This window comes from Epinephelus lanceolatus, chromosome 23, assembly GCF_041903045.1.
Source record: "Epinephelus lanceolatus isolate andai-2023 chromosome 23, ASM4190304v1, whole genome shotgun sequence".
Taxonomy (NCBI): domain Eukaryota; kingdom Metazoa; phylum Chordata; class Actinopteri; order Perciformes; family Serranidae; genus Epinephelus; species Epinephelus lanceolatus.
The window spans coordinates 14,913,616-14,935,732 of record NC_135756.1 but is presented as its reverse complement, the minus strand read 5'-3'; the positions used below and the strand labels follow the sequence as shown (position 1 = coordinate 14,935,732).

General features: G+C 41.5%; 1 protein-coding gene across 3 annotated transcripts in view; it reads left to right on the top strand.

Annotated features, from left to right (window-relative positions):
• iqsec3a (IQ motif and Sec7 domain ArfGEF 3a) overlaps window positions 1-22,117 on the top strand; it is a 178,823-nt gene that overhangs the window by 125,882 nt on the left and 30,824 nt on the right. For all 3 annotated transcript variants that reach the window (XM_033614824.2, XM_033614822.2, XM_033614825.2), the window contains 3 exons: window positions 4,342-4,503; window positions 11,766-11,888; window positions 19,480-19,646. In XM_033614824.2, the coding sequence (XP_033470715.2) occupies window positions 4,342-4,503; window positions 11,766-11,888; window positions 19,480-19,646 (452 nt within the window). The remainder of the gene's footprint in view (window positions 1-4,341; window positions 4,504-11,765; window positions 11,889-19,479; window positions 19,647-22,117) is intronic.

The window sequence follows — 22,117 nt, the reverse complement described above, 5'->3', positions numbered from 1 at the left end:
GGCCTCTTGGTTGCTCCTCTGATCAATGCCCTCTTTGCCCGGTCTGTCAGTTTTGGTGGGCGGCCTTCTCTTGGCAGGTTTGTTGTAGTGGCATAATCTTTCCATTTTGTAATAATGTGTTCTGTTCAAAGTTTGGGAGGTTTTTTTATAACTCAACCCTGATCTGTAACTGCTCTACAACTTTGTCTCTGACCTGTTTGGAGAACTCCTTGATCATCACAGTGTTACTTGCTTGGTGGTAGCCCTTGCTTAGTGGTGTTGCACTGGTGTTGACTCTGGGGCCTATCAGAACAGGTGTATTCATACTGAGATGTGACACTTAAAATGACCACAGGTGTATCTTATTTAACTAACTATGTGGCTTCTGAAGGTAATGGATGGGGCTATATAGCAAAGGGGGTGAATACATATACACGCACCTCTTTTCAGTTTTGCATTTTGTAGAATTATTTAAAACTTCCCAAAAATTCCCAAAAAGGTGCAGGTCTGTTGCATACAATCAAATGTAAATCCAGCTTTTAAGGCACAAAACAGAAAGAATACCAAGGGGGTGAATACATTTGCAAGCCACTGTAGTTTTAATATAAATAAGGTGCCATATTATATTTAATAAGCACCAAAATAAAGCATGGGAAGCTTGTCTAGGGTGCTGAATGTGCTAGGTCCAGTCCCAGACATATATTATTCTCTTAATGGCACAAAGTTGAAGGTATTTTAAAAACGTTAAAAGATTTGGGCTGTTGGGAAAACATTTGGGGCTAAAGCCCAAGATGTTTCCCCCATCTGCTCTGCCTCTGAAGAGCTGCGAATATGGTCGCAAAGTGACAATTTCTGAATGCTAAAATATAGTGTGACAGTAGCACTAGTCTTATTGGTGTCAGTAAGACAAAGAATATCTATTTAAAGTTTGGTTACATCAGCAAACAGCTAACACCTCCAACAGTATTTTTTAATGCTTTGTAAGAAAAAGACAGCATTTCCTCTTCTTACAGGTGTTACATGGTCTTAATTTTGCAGTAACTCTGGTAAAAACTCAAATGCAGAGAACACACAGGAGGAAGAGTAGGGTTTAAAAAAAACACTGTCTTTACTACAGTCCAAAAAGGTTATACACAATGTAGCACTCATAAAAAACCTAACCAAACTAGAGAGAGAAAGCTTGCTAGGAAGGTATAACACAAAGGAACAAGGACAATCTAGCAGAGACATGAGGAGCTGCTGGGTTTATGTACTCAGGGATGGCTCAGAGCATAATTAGGGGTAGGTGAGTAATGGGCAGCAGGTGTGGTTGATAAAAGGTGGGGAAACACAGGAAACTGCAATGACACAGCAGGTTAGTATTTCAAAATAAAACCGGAAATACCATGAGAAAATCCAGAATGTTACAACTTTGACTTTAAACTGCCCACATTACCTTTAACTTACTTATTTTCCATATCATGATTGTTAGGTTGATTTAAAATCTTCCAATAGATCTCAATCTCAATAGAAACTCAACTTTGGTAAACCACCACATTGAAGAAGTTGTCATTAAATGAATAAAAAGTCACAAACTTTGACTTGGGCTAATCTTAGACCTGTTTCGTTCCAGCTAAGTCGTCTTGGGAACGCCTCTGTGCATATAAGCAGGGATTTAAAACTGAGTCCCACATCAGCCATTATGATTCTGGCAGTATCCTCGGAATTCAGCAGAGTGTCGAGCTGTTTAGTAGTTGTTAATGAATGTTGTAATTCAGCGCAGGAATGAATACAGATGAGACTTTTTGCCGTGTGTGTTTTATCACTTTTAGCAGTCTCCACCTACACCGTGCAGGTGTGCACAGTAAGCGGCCAACACAGAGATTTTCAGAGCAGGAAGCTCACTGCTGCAATGCATCATTTGTTTTTTTCAGTATGAAATGTCCTAAATGTTCTCTCAGTGCTCATTATAATAAATAAATAATCAAAAATAAAGCTCTTCTTTGTGTTGGTGTGGATTACTGCTGCTAAGTGTGGTTAAGTATGTTAAAGAGCAAATCATCTGTCGCAGTCACACCACCACCTATGTTTAGAGCATTACACTACACCTGTGCACTTTTAAAGGGAGACACCTAAAGCTTCCTGCAGACTGTGAGATTTCAGCAATCTTACAAGTTCAGTGCAGTTACACTGTGTGACATGGATCTAATAAACTTGGGTACAACATCACATTTGATGTTTGCAGACTGTACGATGACACCCCCTACTGAATCGCAGGCTATGACGTACGATGCATTAGCTTCCCATACTGAGTGCGCAAGGATACTGCATGGGTCATTGCTTCCCCAACTGTGAAGCACAACATAGAGGGTCACATTGTTAAATAACCTGAAGTTTTGTGGGCACTATATACCGCAGTGTGTCTGTGTGTTGCCCACCTTGCAGCTGCAACTCCGCCTCTGTTTCCATCCATGCTTTGTCCCTCTTTATGTGATCATGGTAACAGAGGAGACGTCATACAGGCAAGGCTTCTGCTGCCACAACTCGACCAGGTTTTCCTTTTTGCTGGAATCCCACATGTTTCTTTTAGCGTGTTTTGCCTCATGGCGAGCTGCTGTCCGTCTGTTTGTTTGGGTTTAGCGCCAGTGCATCATTTCATGCCATATTTCTGTTGGTTGGTTAGTAGATGTAGGTAGTAACAGCAGTCACACTGTGAGATGGTCAACCCAAATTTTATCCCAGGCTGTCTTTGAACATCCTTGCACATCTCTTGGCCATCTTTCATCTGGTACATCCCAAAATCACACATATCTTAATAGATATCACCATGAAACTTCCCCAGTCGATTACTTAAATTAAAACAATTATTTTTTTGTTGTTTTCTAAAATTGTATGTTTAAGTATGCAAATGAGGAACTATCCAATTAAATATGCACTGATTTGCATACATTTCCTGAAGATATATCAGAACATTAAAGCCAGGTACAAAGTTCTTGTTTTATGACACGCTGGAGTCAAAAATTTTTACAGAGAAAATTTTGCAAAAGGACTCCCGCACACTGTCTAACGTTTCAGTACTAGACCTTCATCAGACAAACAATTTTTTGGCCATGAGAAGTCATCTTGAATAGGGAGTGGTTGTTTCTCCAGAACAGCAAAAAAGCAAAGCTTTCTGTTTTTTGCTGTCTCTGTTTATTGTGTGTTTAATTGACCCAATGATGATTTTGTTCCTCTGTGTTTGCACGTGGGAATGGGATCGGTTGTGGAGAAACGACCACTCCCTATTTAAGATGGCTTCTCATGACCAAAAGATTGTTTGCCTGATGAAGGTCTAGTACCGAAATGTCGCAAATAAATTATATATTGCAAGACAGACAGTGTGCGGGAGTCCTTTTGCAACTTTTTGGTCTCTCTCCAGTGCACCTGTCTTTTTTAATAGATGTGTAAAGTGTTTTCTTTGCTCTAAATCACAGAGAAAATTTTGAAAATCACTTCTGTCAGCAGCAATTAAAAATACATTTTTGCCATGTTTTTAGGAGTAACATAAATCAGGCTATGAATGATAGATAAACAAACCCCTCAGTGAAAACTTTCAGACTAAAGATATGAATAAAATCGGTATGTTTGGTCTATGTAAGAGCTACTGAAGTTAGGATATTTGGCTAAGAGAAGAACTTATTTTGAGAAATGGCCTTTCGAGATATGTATTGTCAGGTTCCATACATTTTTAGACCAAAAATAAGACACTACAAATTGATGGGGTACAATTTTTTAACTAATAGATATCACCCAAAGCCTCCCCAGTTGATTACTTACATTAAGACAATGACATTTAGTATAACAAGTTGTCTGAAAATGTAGCTTTGGATATGCAAATAAGGCATTATCTAATTAAAAAGGTGAATTTAAATGTGAATTTTGAACTTTTCTTGTCTTTTCTATATTGTAATGTTATTATTACCGCTGGGGCGACAGTCGCTTAGTCAATAGGGACTTTAGTTGGGAACTGGAGGGTCATCGGTTCAAGTTCCTGCACGGACCAAATACGGATCATGGACTGGTAGCTAGAGAGGTGCCAATTTGCCTCCTGGGCACTGCCGAAATGTCCTTGAGCAAGACATCTCTCCATTTAATGCATGTATAGGTCTTGTTTGTGCATGTGTGTATTTAGGGCTTGTGTGTATGTGACAACAGAGTGAAAAATTTGAATTTCCCCTTGGGGATTAATTAAGTATATCTTCTTCTTTCTTATATTATGGAAGCAAAATAGCCCAAAAGAAAAAACTGTTTTTATCTGGGGTGTCTCGCCGTGAAACACTCACACTCACAAGATTCCTGTCACTCATTCAGTCCCTTCCTTTATTCTCCTTTTCTTTGTTACAGGAATCCTGACAAGGGCCTTCAGTTCTTGATCTCTCGAGGCTTCATCCCAGATACACCCATCGGCGTTGCCCACTTCCTGCTGCAGAGGAAGGGCCTGAGTCGACAGATGATAGGAGAGTTCCTCGGCAACAGCAAGAAGCCCTTCAACAGAGATGTCCTAGAGTGAGTAGCGCACACTATTTTTGAAATTGCTTCTCTTATTCCCTTCATGTTTTGGAGATCAGAGGTTAGCACAAGGAGATTTGCTTCGCTCTATTAGTCACAATATAGCAGTTGCAAGTTGTGTTGACGCCTGAGGTGACTATGCCTACAGTAGATTTCCTACATTTGGAACTCTGCCCTGGGTCAGATGATTCCCTGACACCTAAATGTGAAACCTCAATCATGACTTCAGTATCCACTTGTGTCAAAGCTGTTATTTTTCAGACATTCACATTTCATTATCATTTCATCATAGTAAACAAATGAAAACAAGCTGAAATTGAAGTGTCATGATCCAAAAAACAAGCCCCTCACATGACTCTTCAGATTTTAAATCTAGGCTGACTTGCAGGACAGAATAAGTAGAGCAACGATAACAAGCTGATGAGACAAAAATAAAATAAAAACCTCTCCTGCCCTTTTTTGTTTTCAGCTTCTTTTATCACATTGATATTAAAATCAATGTTGCTGTTGTATTGGCATTATTCCATCAGACAAGAGGTGAGAAACAAAAGACAATTTAGCCACCATCTGATAATGTAAATATGGTTTTGGAGATTTCATAAACAACCTCAGCAGAATAGAGGGAGTGTAGCTCCTGGTGTTGGTATTTTTACTCATAGTTTTGGCCAGTGCCACCTTTAAATAAGGCCTAAACCACCAGCATGTGGAGACGTTGTATGTGACCTTTGTGGTATTGTGCATTCATTTTCTTTACTTACTTAGTTGTGTTTTTATGAATTTATGAAGGTGATACCAAAACATGAATGAGGGTAGCCACTTAAAGACACAATCTTCTAGGTGTACAGTTCCTTTTAAATCCTTAGTCTTGATTGGTTGACACCATCTTAACTGATTCCACATGATCAGCTTTTCAACAAAAAATCATGTAGCATTCATGTATTTTAGAATTCAAACCAGTTTGGTTGACTTGATTTAAGGTTTGTGCCTTCAAAAGGGGCTGTGTTGTCAGTTTGTGTTGCACCTCCATGAACTTGGGAGTCTTAGGGTGCTTTCAGACCTAGAGTTGTCTTGCTTTGGTCCAAATCAGGGACTAATTTTATTACAAAGTTGTATAATTGCTTAGAGTTGGTTCGTGTTCTCATGGCAGAATTTACAAAGTCCAAATGCCTTGTGTGAGAAAGCTGCTCTTGATTGGTCAGAATTTCCCTGCGGGAAAAATCCAGGAAGTAAACATTTGTTCATGTTCATTTTAGTCAAACCATACAGTTTGAAAACGAGGCGCGGCTCCAACTAGAAAACAATGTTTTGATGCATTGGATGTGCTGAATGTGCATATTAAGGCAGTACAGGAGGAGGTGCACATTAATAATCCTCCAGGACTGTAACATGCTCATGTTTAACCCAAACAATGTGTCATGTGACTGCAGTTGGTTCAGATCCAGGTCGGAACACGTTCTCACCACAAACGAACCCAACCAGAGTTCATTTGTAACCGGACTGAGACCACCTCTTCAAGAAGGTCTCGATCCGGTTGTTTTGGTGCGCACCTGTGTTCACACCTGCCCAAACAAACCGCACTGAGGGGGCAAAAGAATTTGAGTTCAATTGAACCGAACCAAACAGTTTCAGCAACAGAAGCACATGGTTAGGTTTAGAAAAATGTAACTACGGTTGTCACTTACGTCATGTAACGCTACATATAACATGTCACATGAATACATCTCTACTGTAGCATGGTACACATTTTACTACACTACTTTCTAATTAGAATAACTGACCTTTCGTGTCACATGGAAAATGAACAGAGGGCTCCTGGGTGAAAGTCTGGAGTGTGTTTGACCCATCCAACAGCCCACCCCCGTATTGGGACTTTCTTGCTCTTTAAACTACGTTAGTTGCCAGCTGGTGCATTTCATGATGCTGAGGATGGTGCCTTTGTGCGGTGGTATCTGATGCGAGCGTCCACCGCTTTGACGAGTTCGGTTGTAACCAGAGACCATCTCTTCAAAACGGTCTCGGTCTGGTTGTTTTGGTGTACACTTGAGTGTGATTGCTGTGTTCACACCTGCCCAAACAAACCGCACTTAGGGGGCAAACAAACTTGGGTTTGATTGAACCGAACCAAACAGGGCAGGTGTGAGAGCACCCTTAAACCATCCAGTCGAAGCCCAGATAATCATGAAAACGTCAAATTTATTTTCTCAGACTTCTAAAAGCTCTGCCAGAGCCACAGCCACAGCAGAATTAATATAAAACAGAAAGACAGATGAACTTAATTTGTTTAGGGACGCCTCCATATTGTATTACTCATCAAATACATATGAAGACACTGTGACACACTCACATGCACATGACTCATTCACCCTGTATGTTTCATTCCAGGTCATTAACCTGATAAGTGGTTCTTTGCCTTGAAGCTGCAGAGGTCATTTTCACTCCTGCTCTTTACATCTTTCAACAACTTCCTTACTTTATCTTAGTAATTGTCTTTTTTTAATCTATTACATTCTCCCATTTACCAATTACCTCTACATTTGCATATCAACCAGAGGCGGTGCCGCAGATTTTTCTTTTGTCCTCCCTTTTGTCCAAGTTATCAAACACACTTTTAGACTTCGCAAAGTCAGACAGACACGACACAGCACTCTCCCAAGTTGTCCACCCCAGGCCGCCCTCATCTAATATCCATATTTCTTAAATGGACACCATCATGGTTCCAAATACATTGGATTAACAGGATTATGCTTTTAAAGCTTCAAACTCCGATTCACAGCGCAGATACACTCCAGCGCAGGTGACATTTGGGATACATAGATGTATGTTTTTCTTATTTTCCTGCAGAGCAGTCACACAGCCACGCTCTGAGTGGAAGTGATGTTGAAGAGCAACATGATAGAAGAGTGCAAAGTGTGCGTGAGAGCACTTTCGATAAAGTGTAGTCACAGGAGAGCGGGTGAGGGATTGCAGTCTAATGTGAAAATCACTCAGGTTGATTTACGGAGCCTGAACGTGTGTGTGAGACAGAGTGTGTGTAAAAGCATGTGACTTCTGACTGTGTGCGTATATGTGTTTTTTGTCGTCTTCCTCGTCTCCTTTTAAAGCTAATGATGCCTCGTTCCCTTCACATTTCTTCAAGCATAAACAACAATAGTTAAAACGTCTCAAGTCAGTTAAGCCAAATTGTGGTTATAGATTTGGGCTTCAAGAAATGTGGCACCCTGAGGACTCATTTACTGATAATGTAGTGTACTTGTTTAGTGGGAAAAATGAGATCTGTTTTCGGTGTGTCGTTGTACTCGTTGGCTTCTCAATATATGGTTCCATCTGGCCTGCTGCTTCTTTATATTTGCATTGTGTGTGTGTGTGTGTGTGTGTGTGTGTGTGTGTGTGTGTGTGTGTAAGTGTACCTGCCATCACAGCTTTGTTAACACACAGTTTAAGTCTTGCTATGCAGACAGATGTGTCTATTACCCTGCCAGGTACTGTATGCAGATCAACGCAGTCTATGAATGATAACAGCATGTCTGCATGCGCGCATGTGTGTATGGGAAGGAGAAGGGCTGATGTAGTTAGGCCGGAGAGCATCTCGTCTGATGTTACATAAACAAGGAGTGACAGCCGGGGAAGGAGGGAGAGGGAGAGGTGGTGGAGCAGGGAAGTGAGTCATGAGGAGGGCGATGAGAGAGGCTCAACAGTCAAGCGAGTTGATCAAGAGGAGGATCATGTCGAAGTCCCTGTGTACTTTAAGCTTTACCTTTGCGGGGCTTTGCTTGGGCCTTTCTGTGTAGAGTGTATGCTGCTTATGTGTTTCCTGTGGCTGGTCTGGTTTCCTCTCACCAATATCATGCAGGTGTAGGTATTAAAGTCAGTGTGAATGCTTGTCTCCAGCGTGGTTGTAGTTGTAGCAGTCAATACCTCAGAAGCATAGACTGTAAAAATAATGGTCGTAGCTACTGTGACATCACCCATTGGTTTGTGGACTCCTGTTTTGAAGCCTTGAGTTTGACATTTCGGCCATTGCCATCTTGGATTTTTGGAACCAGAGGTGATCATATGTCAGTGAGAGACTGGTGCTGTGAAGGAGCGAGGGGTTGATCTGACTGAGAAGCCGAGGACACTATCAGTAGACGACACGTCACTCGAAGCAGCCTGCCGTTAATTATGCGTAACTTTAAGCCTTCATAAAATGTAAATGGTTGAGTTATAAAAACAAAACACCCCCCATACAGTTTTCATGAACAGCAAAATTAGCCATAGAGACCAAAGCTCTTTCAAACCAGGCTGAAAAGAAAAAACTGCAGTTTTTGGCACTGCTGTGTTGGCCTCATTTTTTCAGGCCTGGAGGTTGCTGCTTGGTTAAAAGTACCAGCATACAGTTTATTGTAGTCATGACAGTAATAGTGATGCTGTTGCCTGTAATGGTAAAACATGGAGTAGTAGTGATATTCATGGTAGCAGTAGCACTGACAACCACTGACAACTGACAATCTGAATAGTTTTTATATTGCTTCTACAGGGTTTATAGCACTAGTAGCAGTAGAAACTGGAGCATCAGTAATAGTCGACATAGCACAAGTGGATATTATAAAACTACTTAAGTAGTAGTTGTAATAGTGACTAAAATAGTACAAAAAATAGTAGTCATAAGACAAATACTAGTAGTATCTATAAGGCTACATATAGTAATAATAATAGTATATTCATCAGGAATAATAGTAGTTATAATTTCAGATTAAAGTCTTTTACAGTTATTAGTGGTGTTCCGCAGGGCTCTGTCTTGGGGCCCCTTCTATTTATTTATTATTTACCTCCATATGTTAACGAAATTAGACATTCAGTTCAACTGCTACATGGAGGACACGCAGCTCTATTTATCCACCACGTGTACTTCCACTCTTCTGCCAACTTCCCTTTTCGACGGCCCACTGGAAACTAAATGTTGATTTTCGTACAACTTTCTTACGCGGGAATTCCACTGGATGCGTGTCCGTTGCGGAACGGCTGCGCTGGTTATCCGCTGCATGCTCCGCCGTCCGTCAATACCCACCGGCTGCGTTTGCAGTGCAGAGCGGTGCAGCTCCGCCGGACAGTGGGAGTCATGAGGACCCTCGAGATCTCGTGAATTCACGCATAATCATGCGATGTAACAAGATGTAGTTTCTATAAACAGAACCAAAAAACCAGAGGAGGAGTCGGAAGACATCTTGGTGCACCACCATGATTAACATCTCCTCGTCCATGGTGTCAACGGGGTGAAATGACGTCTGAAAACCTCTGACCTGTTGACTTCAGGCCTGCCTCCGCCCATTAGGACGTTTTCAAGGTGTAGTGCAGGGAAATATGATGTGCTGTGAACCCCGCACGATCTGCTCCATGCTGAAGTGCTGCGTTGTGCTGTGGCGTCCAGCAAAAATAGAAGTCCTGCGTATCTGTTGTGGAGGGCTCCGGAGCGCCGCAGCTATGACAGAGCCGAATGCAACACAGCTGCAGCCGGTGGAAGCACACACATTGACTAGAATTGAAACGTATAGGCTCTGCTGCCGCTCCGGAGCACAGACGCAACCAACACGCATCTGGTGGAATTTGGGGGTTACACTTAACAGTAATAAAACTGAGGTTCTCCTTGTAGGCACTGACTCTACTTTGGCTACTAGGTGTAGTAGTAGTTGTAGTAGTGTTGGTAGTAGTAGTAGAAGAGGAGCAATAGTGGTGATAGCAGTAATAAATGACAAACAATTACTAATATTAGCTGTGGTAGCAGTAGCAAAAGTAGCAGTAGACATAAGTGCAAGAATACTAGTAGTGGTGATGGAGGAGTAGAGGTGGTGACCACAGTAATACACATTGCCCAGATGTTGCAGTAAAAGCTATAGCAGATGTAATTAAGGTGAGGTAGTGGTAGTTGGAATAATATACATAGAATAAGTAGAAATGATAGCACTAGTTGTAATTGTGGCTGGAGTAGTAGTAACAGTAGTACAATCAGTAGTAGCTGTAGTGTTTGTAAAGCCAAAGATATAGGACAATTAGTAGTGGTACAGTAGTAGTGACTGTAGTAGTAATAGACATGGGACTAGTGGTACCCACAGCAGTAGCAGGAGTAGTGATGGTAGTATGGACATATGAGAAGTAGTTATGGTAGTTGTATTTGAATGGCACCACTAGGTATAGTTCTCGTAATACAAGGTTTGATAGTACTATATTAAATAGATTACAGTTCATGGTATTTTTATTGTGCGTGGGTTTTGCCGTGGTCTCATGTTGTGGTATGTGGTTTGTCAGGCAGTACTGTAGACTCAGCTATCTGACTCTTTTCTGCTGGAGCAGCATGTGTCACAGTCAAGTACTCACCTCATTAACTCGCTTTGTTCACAGTAATCCATCTTCATGTGGTGTGTGTGTGTGTGTGTGTGTGTGTGTGTGTATGTGCATGCATGTACTCCAGTGTTTCCTGTAGTACAACAAACAGAAAAGATCAGAAGCAGGACGCGATGTCTTGACACCACTACATCCCGTATTAAGGATCACTACATACTGTGTTTTTTAAAGGATTCTGAGATCAGCGGCGTCATCGTTCTTTTGAACCTGCTGTCCATGACCATCAATGGGCTCATAGTAACGGAGGCAAAGATTATCTCCAACCAGTGTGGATAGGTTTGGAGTACCACATGAAAGCCGATGCGAGCGTTGGAAAAAAAATGACTTTAATTTCATAGTTCGATTATCATTCCACTTTGTACCCCGACAGAACACCTCACATCAAAGCAAGGGAAACTTTAAAACCTCCCAACTCGTTTCCAAAGTCACCTTTCACTTCAAAACCTCATTTCACCTCCAAATTGCCCACGTTGTATTTATCCCCCTGAACTCATTGGACGGGATATTTTGCTTTTTTAATTAAAGTCATTAAGCTGGGGTTGTCAGGTAATAGGAGGATTTTCTGCTCTGAGGGATTGTATGGGTGTATGTGTGCATGGGAATGTGTGTGTGTGTCTTGGCAGCTGTGGCACAGAGGAGATAGCCGGGGCCCAGTCTTATCCCCGGTGTCCGTGCGTAGCTAATACCTGCAGTAAGCAGAGTGATGGTGTGGCTGGGAGGCGGACGAGTGGACTTTTTATCTTGAGTGTACATCCGTAGATCCACCCCTGCCACCAGTGAGGGAGCAACCACCACCATCATGTTAATATACTGCTAGAAATTCTGATATATTTTCTTGCCCCTGCCTTAATATCTCATCCTTTCCTCTCTGTGCTCAACAGTTGCGTGGTGGATGAGATGGACTTCTCAGGCATGGAGCTGGACGAAGCACTGAGGAAGTTTCAGGCCCACATTCGTGTCCAGGGAGAAGCCCAGAAGGTGGAACGTCTTATCGAGGCCTTCAGGTAATTATTAAAGCAGTGGCTGCAGTGAGAGTCTGGTTTGATCCTGCAGAATTCTCACTGGTGTTATAAGAGGAACACATTTAGCTGCCATTTTTATAGATTCCCAAAAAACAAAATGTGGGTATGGTTTTCTTGTACTCAACTAACCGTCCCCTAAACCTTTTTTCCAATTGTCCAGTCACTGTTGAACCATCAAGCTTTGGATTTTGCTTTGAAGCAGTGTGCATACCCATACTTGCACATGTATACTAGGACTACCTGCAGTAGCTCGACACTGCAATACAAGAACCCAATGCTGCTTCCTTAATTCCATGTCTTCTACATTCAGCAACATCTTGTATGGATGCGAACATAATGCATGGGATGTTGGCTGCAGTCTTGTAGCAAATCTAGGGTTACCATCTAGCCACGCCTGTTTGACAGGGGAACAGTCCGTCAGACATGCAGGAACCAGAGATTTGACCACATGCGACACATGTATTAATATTCAGAAACATTATCGTGCAGAGAAAATAGCAGCATTAAAGGAGTCGGATATGAATATTTATCAGCTCGTGGGTTATGCAAAATATTCCTCATTTGTCCTCCTGGTGTCATTTACTTTCTACTGTAATGTAAATCTGGCTGTGTTGATATTTGAGCTGATGTAAAAAGCGAAAATGAAATACTGTCACTCAAGCGTTACCTCTGGGCCAAACTTGTCGTGCAGTTTTTGATCACGAAATATGCCCACATCCACTTTTGAAGCCGTGCTGAGAGGTACAGATGTGAACTTGTGATTCGTGAGATGTGAGCTCAGGCTTCTGTGGAATTTTTTTTTTCCAGGAGCGCTGTACAGCTCCACTGGACAAATACACGAGGAGGGAACATGAAAACAAGCACGTATGACTAGATTTAATCAGACAAAATTGACAGCCTTGCACGCAAAAAGAGACACACGGACGCATGGGCTATTTCCAAGGAGTAAGCAGGCGTGAATCTTGACAACACACGTATGATCTCAGCAGTCGAGCCACACTGCCTCACGACACCAAACGCACACGTTCCTTTTTCCTCCTGCTCGGCTACAATAAAATGTTGACAATGCATCCCCATCTGAATAGCCAGCGAGCGTGTAATTTCTCGCTACAATTTGCGACAGAGAGACAATTTGCGGTGCAGCTGTGGCTCTGTGTGTTAACTGTTTGCCGTTGCCCCTCTGGAGTAACAACCACCTGTCACAGTTGTCGAGGTGCCCAATGAGGAGAAAAACGGCGGCATTGTCATAGTCAGTGGGCAGAGAGGTTGGCACTGGTAATGTTTGGACATCAGGCCGGCTCCGTGTGTTATCAGGAGCGGGAGCGAGAGGGGGAGGACGACGGGGGTGAGGAGGAGGCGCAAACTGGGAAAAAGGAAGGAAGGAAGGGGAGAAAAGGAGAGAGGGAGGAAGGTTTATAAATAACCAGCGTTGCGTAACCGCCACTGCCTCTCTGTGCCTGCCTCCCCTGCTCTTGGGCTTTGATATGCCTCCAAACACACACACACACACACACACACACACACATGCAGAAGCAGAGAAATCTCCGAAGTAAGTGAAGGGGATTTGAAGCAGCAGTGAAAAAGAGAGAGGGGAAAAGTGAAAAGCAGCCAGCAGCCTCAGTATCTGCTGCGTCAGTGTGCTAATGAATGAGCAAATATGAGCCAGCTCCCAATGCTGCAGATATATTCACTTTATATTTCCATGTCTGCATCACAGTGTCCAGACGTCCTTATTTACTTGCCCTGCAGTCACACACGAGCTGCAGTTTCTGTGGCGGCTATCACAGATAAAGATCATGCAACTTGTATAATCTTGCACCAAAACGCATCCTCGCAGAGCACATAATGACTGCTGGATTACACCATCTTTAGTGATCTGTAACAAAAGTGATATTGGTTTGGAAGACGGCAGCAAGTGCCAGATCTGAGGACTGCCAAATCCACTCGCTGAGCAGCAGCATCATGTGCCGTTTCACCCTCCTGTGTTTTGTTCTCTGGTTAGTGATTTTTGCCACGTCTTTCTGAGCACTTTTAGATGGAAAGCAGCGTAAATGGAGGTTTTTCACTGTGTGGTGCAACAGTACATTAGGATTAACAGACAAGGGCATAATTGCCTGGTGTTCTGGAGTCACTGTTTTCAGACACTAAGATGTGAATAAGCGTATGTGTGCAGCCCTGTGATTATCATGCTTAAATAAATACTGTGAGAGATACGCCGCACATGAAAGCACTGCTGCTCAAGGCACAGATGCAAGTGGGGGGGACTCAATACAATCACAGGTTCTTCACCAAAAGTACAGTGGTGCCCCAAAGTGGGGGCCGAGGGGGACCATGAACCCCCTGTTAAAAATATTTGGAGGCCGATGTTACTGTAGGTAGTGATAACATGTAAAACTAGACAACCTAAGGCATCCATTGGTACCGACCATTTTGCCATAGCTTGTCAGGAAGGTGGCTAAATAACGCTCCAAATTAAGGCTAAATTTTGGCAAAGGAACAACTGGCTTGGCCATTTTAAAAAAGAGTCCTTGAACTTTGATCTTAAAATATCTGAATTATTCTGTGGGTACCTACGAGTCTCAGCTAAACTTGAGAAAGCTTGTCCCCAATAAATGTTTTGTTCCTTTAATGTACTCCTTCAAATTCAAGCTGAATCTGTATCTTTTCAAGGACAAGGACCACCAGAAGAAAACAATAAATCGCCCTAATGTATATGCAGATATATAACATGAAGTGGTATTCGTCTATGCCAGTGGTCAGCCACCTTTACTATCAAAAGAGCCATTTTTGACCAAAAATAATAACAAAAAGATCTGTCTGAAGCCACAGAACATATTTGAACCCTATATTGAAGGAAACGCAAAGGAGCAGCGGCTCTACTCCGAGTTCCCTCTGGATGTCCGAGCTCCTCACCCTATCTCCAAGGCTGAGCCCAGACACCTCACAGAAGAAACTCATTTCAGCCTTTTGTATCTGTAATCTCATTCTTTCGGTCACTACCCAGAGCTCATGACCACAGGTGAGGGTTGTGACGTAGATGGACCCGTATATTGAAAGCTTCACCTTCCGTTTCAGCTTTCTCTTCACATGCGGTCCGGCGCAGCGCCCGCATCACTGCAGAAGCTGCACCAAACCGTCGACCTATCTCACATTCCATTCTACCTTCACTTGTGAACAAGACCCCGAGGTAGTTGACCTCCTTTGCTTGAGGCAGTAACTCTCTCCCACCCTGGATGAGGCAATCCATCAATCCACCAGAAGTGGCTGTAGCCTCCATGAAGCCTCAAGTCTGGCATTTTAGTTGTCACCATCTTTGATTTTTGGAGCCAGAAGTGACCAGACTTTGATGAGACATTGGATATGAATTGCTGCGTCTCTGTCTTGGCTGACAAGTGTCTGCGGTGACGACTTGTAAATCACAAAGTAGCCACGCCCTAAAGCATACCCCGCTTCATCGTCTATTTTCCTCTAAATTGAGCCATAATTTACAAAATGAACATTACATCATGCTGTATGGAAGAAAATGTTCACCAAGGCAATAAATCAAATGAGAGGTTGAGTCATTTTCACATCCATTAGAATGGCCATTAGAAAGAAGGCAGGTTTCAGGCACTTCCACATTTGATTCACTTTTTAGAGCCGGAGGCTACATCCACTTCTTCCTCATTTATACAGACCATGATTGCAATGCATTAACCCAACATTATTATGTTATTAAAAAACAAAAATATTCATTATACCTTTTCCAATGTCAGAAACAAACCTTTAAACTCAATAAATAATGTTTTATTTCTTCTACAAAGAGCACTCTTTTGTACTGCATTATTTTCGATTGATGGTCAGTTCGTCTTGGATTATTTTTCTTTCACATAAAAATGCATAGTGGCTGGGGAACTTTTTATCACCCCTCAGTAGTGTCTGCAGTCTTCCCCACAACCTGCATACAGCCCCAACAACCTCTACCGATAAGGAAGGGCAGCTTGTACGTGGTCAGAGCAGCAGAAAAAGTGCACTTCTGTCTGTAAAGCCTAAATGCTGTGGGCGCACTGTTGTAACTGAAGGCAATCAGCATTTTAATATTTTGATCATTCCAGATGGGAGCGTCTCCCATCTGGAGTTTGGCGGTTGGACAGGTGGAGGACACGGTTTAGTGAGCTCTTCGTGAGCAAATCAAACTGAAACTATCAAAGTGAGAGGGACCAAAGTAGGAAATTACGCCCTTAATAAGACATAAAACAACAACAAAAAGAGGTGCACATGCACAAACAAGCTTTAGCTTCTGCCTTTAAATAATCTTTCAAGGCTTAAAGGCGGAATAAGTAGAAAAAAAGTGTAAACTCGTGCAAAAATAATCCCTCTCAACTGCCACTTATGACCCACTACAAGTGTTTTGCAGTGTCTGTATCTGCAGAGAACCTGCCCTCTGCTTGTATTTTATTATTTTGCTGTGTTCATGACATTTCTGGGCATCAACCAACTTTGAATGTTGTTCATTCTGCCTTTGCTTAATTGCTTAGTTTGCATTGTTCTCCCCGTGTCATTGTGGGTTTCCTCCAGGTACTCCGGCTTCCTCCCACAGTCCAAAGACATGCAGGTTAATTGTTGACTCTAAATTGTCCGTAGGTGTGAATGTGAATGGTTGTCTGTCTCTACGTGTCAGCTGAGATAGGCTCAGAACTATATAACTGGTTTTAAAGTTGTTTCACTTGTTAATAAAACTTTAAATGACCTTGCGCCTCCATACATCAGAGATTTTCTCTTACTTTATGTTCCAGCTGGATCGTCGAGGTCCTCCACTGCTTCACTTTTAAATGTTCCTCAAGTGTCCCATAAATGTACTGCTAAGAGCGCTTTCTGTTTTTATGCCTCTAAACTGAAACTAACTGCGTTGGGATATTAGTATGGCAAGCTCTCTCCGTATTTTTGAAAGTAAATTAAAGGATAATATGAACAGCTGTAAATAAAGTTTTGCAAGATGAGAAAATTACAACAATAAAACAATAAAATGTGTCAATTAAAAAAAAAACAGTAAACAATAGTCTGTAGAACAAAATAAAACACACAGCAGGGAGAAAATAAAGTAGAAAAAAAACAATTATTCAAACTAAAAGTGAAAACTGTTATATTATTGCAAAGTAAAAGCCAGATTAAATTTTTTTTGATGGTTTTTAAATTGTGTTTTGAACATATATATGTATATATATATATATATATATATATATATATATATACATACACACACACACACACACACACACACATATATATATATATATATATATATATGCATATACATATACACATACATATATACATGTATGTATGTATATATATATATATATATATATATATATATATATATAAAATAAAGTGGAGTTGATTTGAATACTCATAACACTTTCTTTAGTGTATTATCTATCAGTCGTTTTTGTTACCTTAAAATCAGCCGTGTCTATCTATGAAGAGAGTGGGTCCTCTTCCACAGAATCCACCATGTTGCACCACCATGTTTCTACAGTAGCCCAGTACAGACAAACTAAACACTGGCTTTAGAGTGGGCCCTCCCCAGCTCTCACAGCAGCGATCCATTGGCACAGGCTGTTACCCTCAGGGTAGGACAACTCCCATACTCTGAACTCTCACCACAACTTTTTTAAATCAACAACTTTGGTGGGATGACAACGCGTTCCGCTATACCTCAAAGAGAATATTATTTTAGTATCAGCAATATTATGTTCATTTATACAATCCAAACTGACATAAGGAAATGAGAAAAAAAAATGTAAATGTGAAATTTATTTGTACTTAAAAATGACTTTGACAAAAATGAAAATGCACAAATTCAAGTGTTGATAAAAAAAGAAACAGAATAAAATAGAATAAAATGTTTTTTTGTGTTTAAAAACAGAAGGTCTCTTCTTTAGTTAACGTATATACTGTTTACATATTCATAGAACAAAATATTCTGTGCGTCTTCAGAGATTAGTGAATATGATCAAAAATGCTGGCGGTGACTGGCAACTTAAAAATAATACTCTGGCGAGGAAAGTGTTAAGTGCACTTTTTCTTTTGCTGCTTTGGGTCCAATTAAAAGAATCTCATTTTTTTTTCCTCATTTAGCTTTAAAGAGTTTCTACCCATTCATACATTAATGTCAGTGAGGCAGGCAGCGAGAGCATGAAGCAAAGGCATTTGGTGTGATAGAGAGGTACAATTGTGTGTCATCAGCATAAAAATGATATCAGCTTTATAGAATATTATTTTCAGTTTCTATCAATAGTTCCTCTTATATACTTCACACTGCTCCTTTAAGCTGTGTTGGAGAACACATTAAAACCTGCGTATGGGTGACAAGGTATGGACCCACAGTATGCATACCAATATATGTTTCTTTACTCAGTCCCACAGAGACATTAGATTCCAATCATGCGGTTCAGTGGGTCTACAAAGCGGTGCTACAGCTCCACTGTGGAAATGATGACCGATTAAAGTAACGATTACAGTATACACGCCAACACCGAGCCCACAGGGCACACACACACACACACACACACACACACACACCGTCTTATTCTCCTTTTACTCTGTATTTTCCCATCTCTGATTACTCACACGCAGTAGATCTTGTACTATTGTTTTATTCATCCCCTAACCAGGAAGTGTCCATGCACTTCACAGCGACAGAGAAACAATTTATCTCTCTCCTCTGGGCTCCTCTTTCTTAAACACACACATATGCAAACACCCAAAGTGGGTGTCTACAAATCTGCTAGATTCATGGCTTCTACAACCGCATGACACAGAGGCATTTCCATTCTCCATCTCTCATATTTAGAGGTGTTTTTTGGGATCAAACTGTGTCTGGCCCCTGTCATGGTCTTTTGCAGAAAAGTGCCTAGGTAAGGGGATTTCATATTTCAGACTTCATATTTCTTCTCTCCGACACAATAACAACCCGCATAAATGCAGCAACCAGGCCCATAAATGTTGGAGAATGTTTAAATATGGCTCAGCGGATTCATGCGGAATACTATGTGTGGGTGCATGTGTCTGTTTGACATTATCTTGGGTAATGCAAGATCCATGTAGCCATCCAATCCAGTGGGACAAATGTATTTATGAAGAGAGACACCGTTTCAGCAAAGCACCCACTGTGAGGTTCATTGTTGGTGAGAGGCAGCAAACGGCTTCAGATGAAGCCACGAACAAAATTAAAGCCATAACTCTTGTTTCTGTGCAACGCTCTCTTGCTCGGCTTGTGTCAAGGCTTTTATGAGCATGTAGAGTGTTGAAGGATGTTTTAGTGTCTCAGGATAACGATATCTTTGTCTTTTCGTCCCATCTGTCCCTTTTCCTGTCCCTTATATTTTTCTAATTTATCTCTCTGTCTCTGTGCTTATCATCTGCTTGAACCCGGCCTCACCTATTCTAACATCCTATCTTCCTGTTCCATTCCTTCATTCCCCTGTGTTTGTCTCCGCTGTCATGACCCACATCTCTGACAATATGCCTCCTTTCCACCTTCTTTACCTTCCACTTTATTCTCTGTCTTCTTTCTCCTTTACTCCAACAGTCAGCGCTACTGCATGTGTAACCCCGATGTGGTGCAGCAGTTTCACAACCCGGACACCATCTTCATCCTGGCCTTCGCCATCATTCTGCTCAACACCGACATGTACAGTCCAAACATCAAGCCCGACCGCAAGATGATGTTGGAGGACTTCATACGCAACCTACGAGGTGAGCGGTATTTTTATAATTAGTTGACATAATCGTCTCAAATTGGTATGAGCTGGGTGCTAAAATTGCCAAGAGTATGCTCATGGTTTGTTGACTGACGGAGTACCTGTCTCACTGAGGCCCTCCCTGACATATGAACTCTTCTATAAAGGCATAGGGAAAAATAATTTCATCTGCAGGGATCAGTTAACAGGATAAGTAGGGACCAAAACAACAAAGGGTGGAAAGAGTTTTGACAGGACTAAAGGGCCGTCTATACCAAGAATGATAGCTATACCAATAACATGAACAATCATTATCCACACTGAAGAATGATAACCTTCTGTAAACGGTGGTTTGTGCTTGATAGAAACCACAAGGTGTCTGTATTCTCTTCAAAGACGTGGAACATAAAGCTAGAACTGTTTTTAAAATTATATATTTATAGTTATTTAGACCATAGAGTGCTTGAAAGAAGTGGACGTAGCAACCACGCCACCCATTAGTTTGTGGACTACCATTTTAAAGCCTTGAGTTCAGCATGTTGGTTTATTGGAGCCAAAACTGATCATATTTGGACTAGAGGTTGGAGCTTTGCAGGAGCGAGGGGATGGATCTGGCTGACCACCTGAGGACATCGCCATGGTAGCGACTTGTCAATCACAAGGTAGCCACGCCCTGAGACATACCCTGCTCTATCATCCATTTAATCTAAATGGGACCAATTTATAGAATGAAAATCATGCTGTGATGCATTTAAGAAGACTTGGAGACAAAGAAGAAGGTCATTTTCACATAGACTTGGATACATTCAGGCTTCTTTTTGCACCCAGTGGAGTCACCCCCTGTTGGCCTGCAGACCTCCTGTATATTTCTGTAAGCTGAAACCATTTCCCTCAGTGGAAACAAAGCTTTTATTTACTTTGATTTCACAGATAAGAAACAATAAATTGTGTAGATGATAAAGCCCCAACAAAATAGCATCTTGAGTCTTGTGTGTGATTTATCCTGGCTTCATACGAGCAGAGGAAATCTCCACTTGTCGCTAGGCTAATTTATACAGTGTAAAATGCCATAAGCTTGTGCTAATAACGTTAGCATGTTATATTTGTTTGGAAAACGTGTTAAGTATAAGACAGTTGTTTTGTCAGTGAATCTTCTGAGTTGTAATGGAGCTGAATTTTGTAACGTTACCTTTGTTAAATGTTGCTGTTGTCCCTGGCTTCACATGAGTAGAGGAAAAGTCTGCTAGCCACTAGGCTAATTTATACAATGTAAAATGCCATAGGCTTGTGCTAAAAACATTAGCATGTTGAATTTGTGGGGAAAATGTGTCCAGATAAAGACAAGTGCTTTGTCTGTGAATGCTGCGAGTTATAGTGAAGCTGATTTGTGCACTTGTGTTTGAAATTGCCATGTTTAATGTGTGTTTAATGTGTGTTTTGAATCAACTAAACTTTGCAGCACTTCACAGAAACCTCCGCTGCTGACTAGTGTTTTGGAGGTGTAACTGCAGAGTGACAGACACACCACCGCACAAGTATAAATGCTCACAACGGCGCAGGCCACGTGCATAGGCCATGATGTAGGCTCTGCATAGAGCTGACGCACAAGTATAAATTTGTCTCTAGTCTATAGCCGTGCTAACATGCAGATGTTCTTCATCTTAGTTAAGCGTTCAGGCAAGCAAATATTTACTAATTAGAACTAAACACAGAGTATGGCAGTATATATTTATATGTGATAAACAAACATGGTATCTTTTACCCTCACTGCATGGGTGGTGATTAATTATATACCACCACCTGGTTTATTAAATGAATACCACCAAAAACTGGAATAAGTCACAGCAGACAGGAGGAAAATTGAAAGACCCTCCAAAAATCCCATAATTATAGTATATGGCTTTCATTTTCAATTCACTCCATGGCACAAGGTGCCAAAAAGTGCTCACCTATAGCTAATATATATATGACTGACCATAAACAACTGCTGTTTGAGAAGTTTGAGGAATTGTTTTGTCACTGTTTTTCCCAGTTGTTTAAGAAACCAATAATACTCAATGATCCTAAACAAAGACGATGAATCAGTGAAAGTGAGTCAGTGTGCAGCCGAGTTCGGCTCCGTATTCAATCAAACCTCCCCGCATAAATAGAGGTGATAAAAATAAGGTTACATTTCTATCCCTGCCCGCCTTGCTTTACACATTCACAACTCATAGCGACACCGACAGAAAGCACCTGTAATTCTTGTCTCCAGCATGCAGACAGATGCTCATTCGCCGAGTGCTGAGGACGAGACGAGCTTCGTAGTTTTGCTCTCCCTCTGCGCAATCAATCAGGGAACGCTGAGGTCGATGCAGAACAGCTTTAATAGATTCATGCAGACTGTTCCCCACAATTAAATTAAGTTGGAAAATCAATTTCGGCATCTTATGCAAATTAAAATACGCCACTCTCCCTTGGCCTCTCTATTTGTCTTCTGTTCAGTTT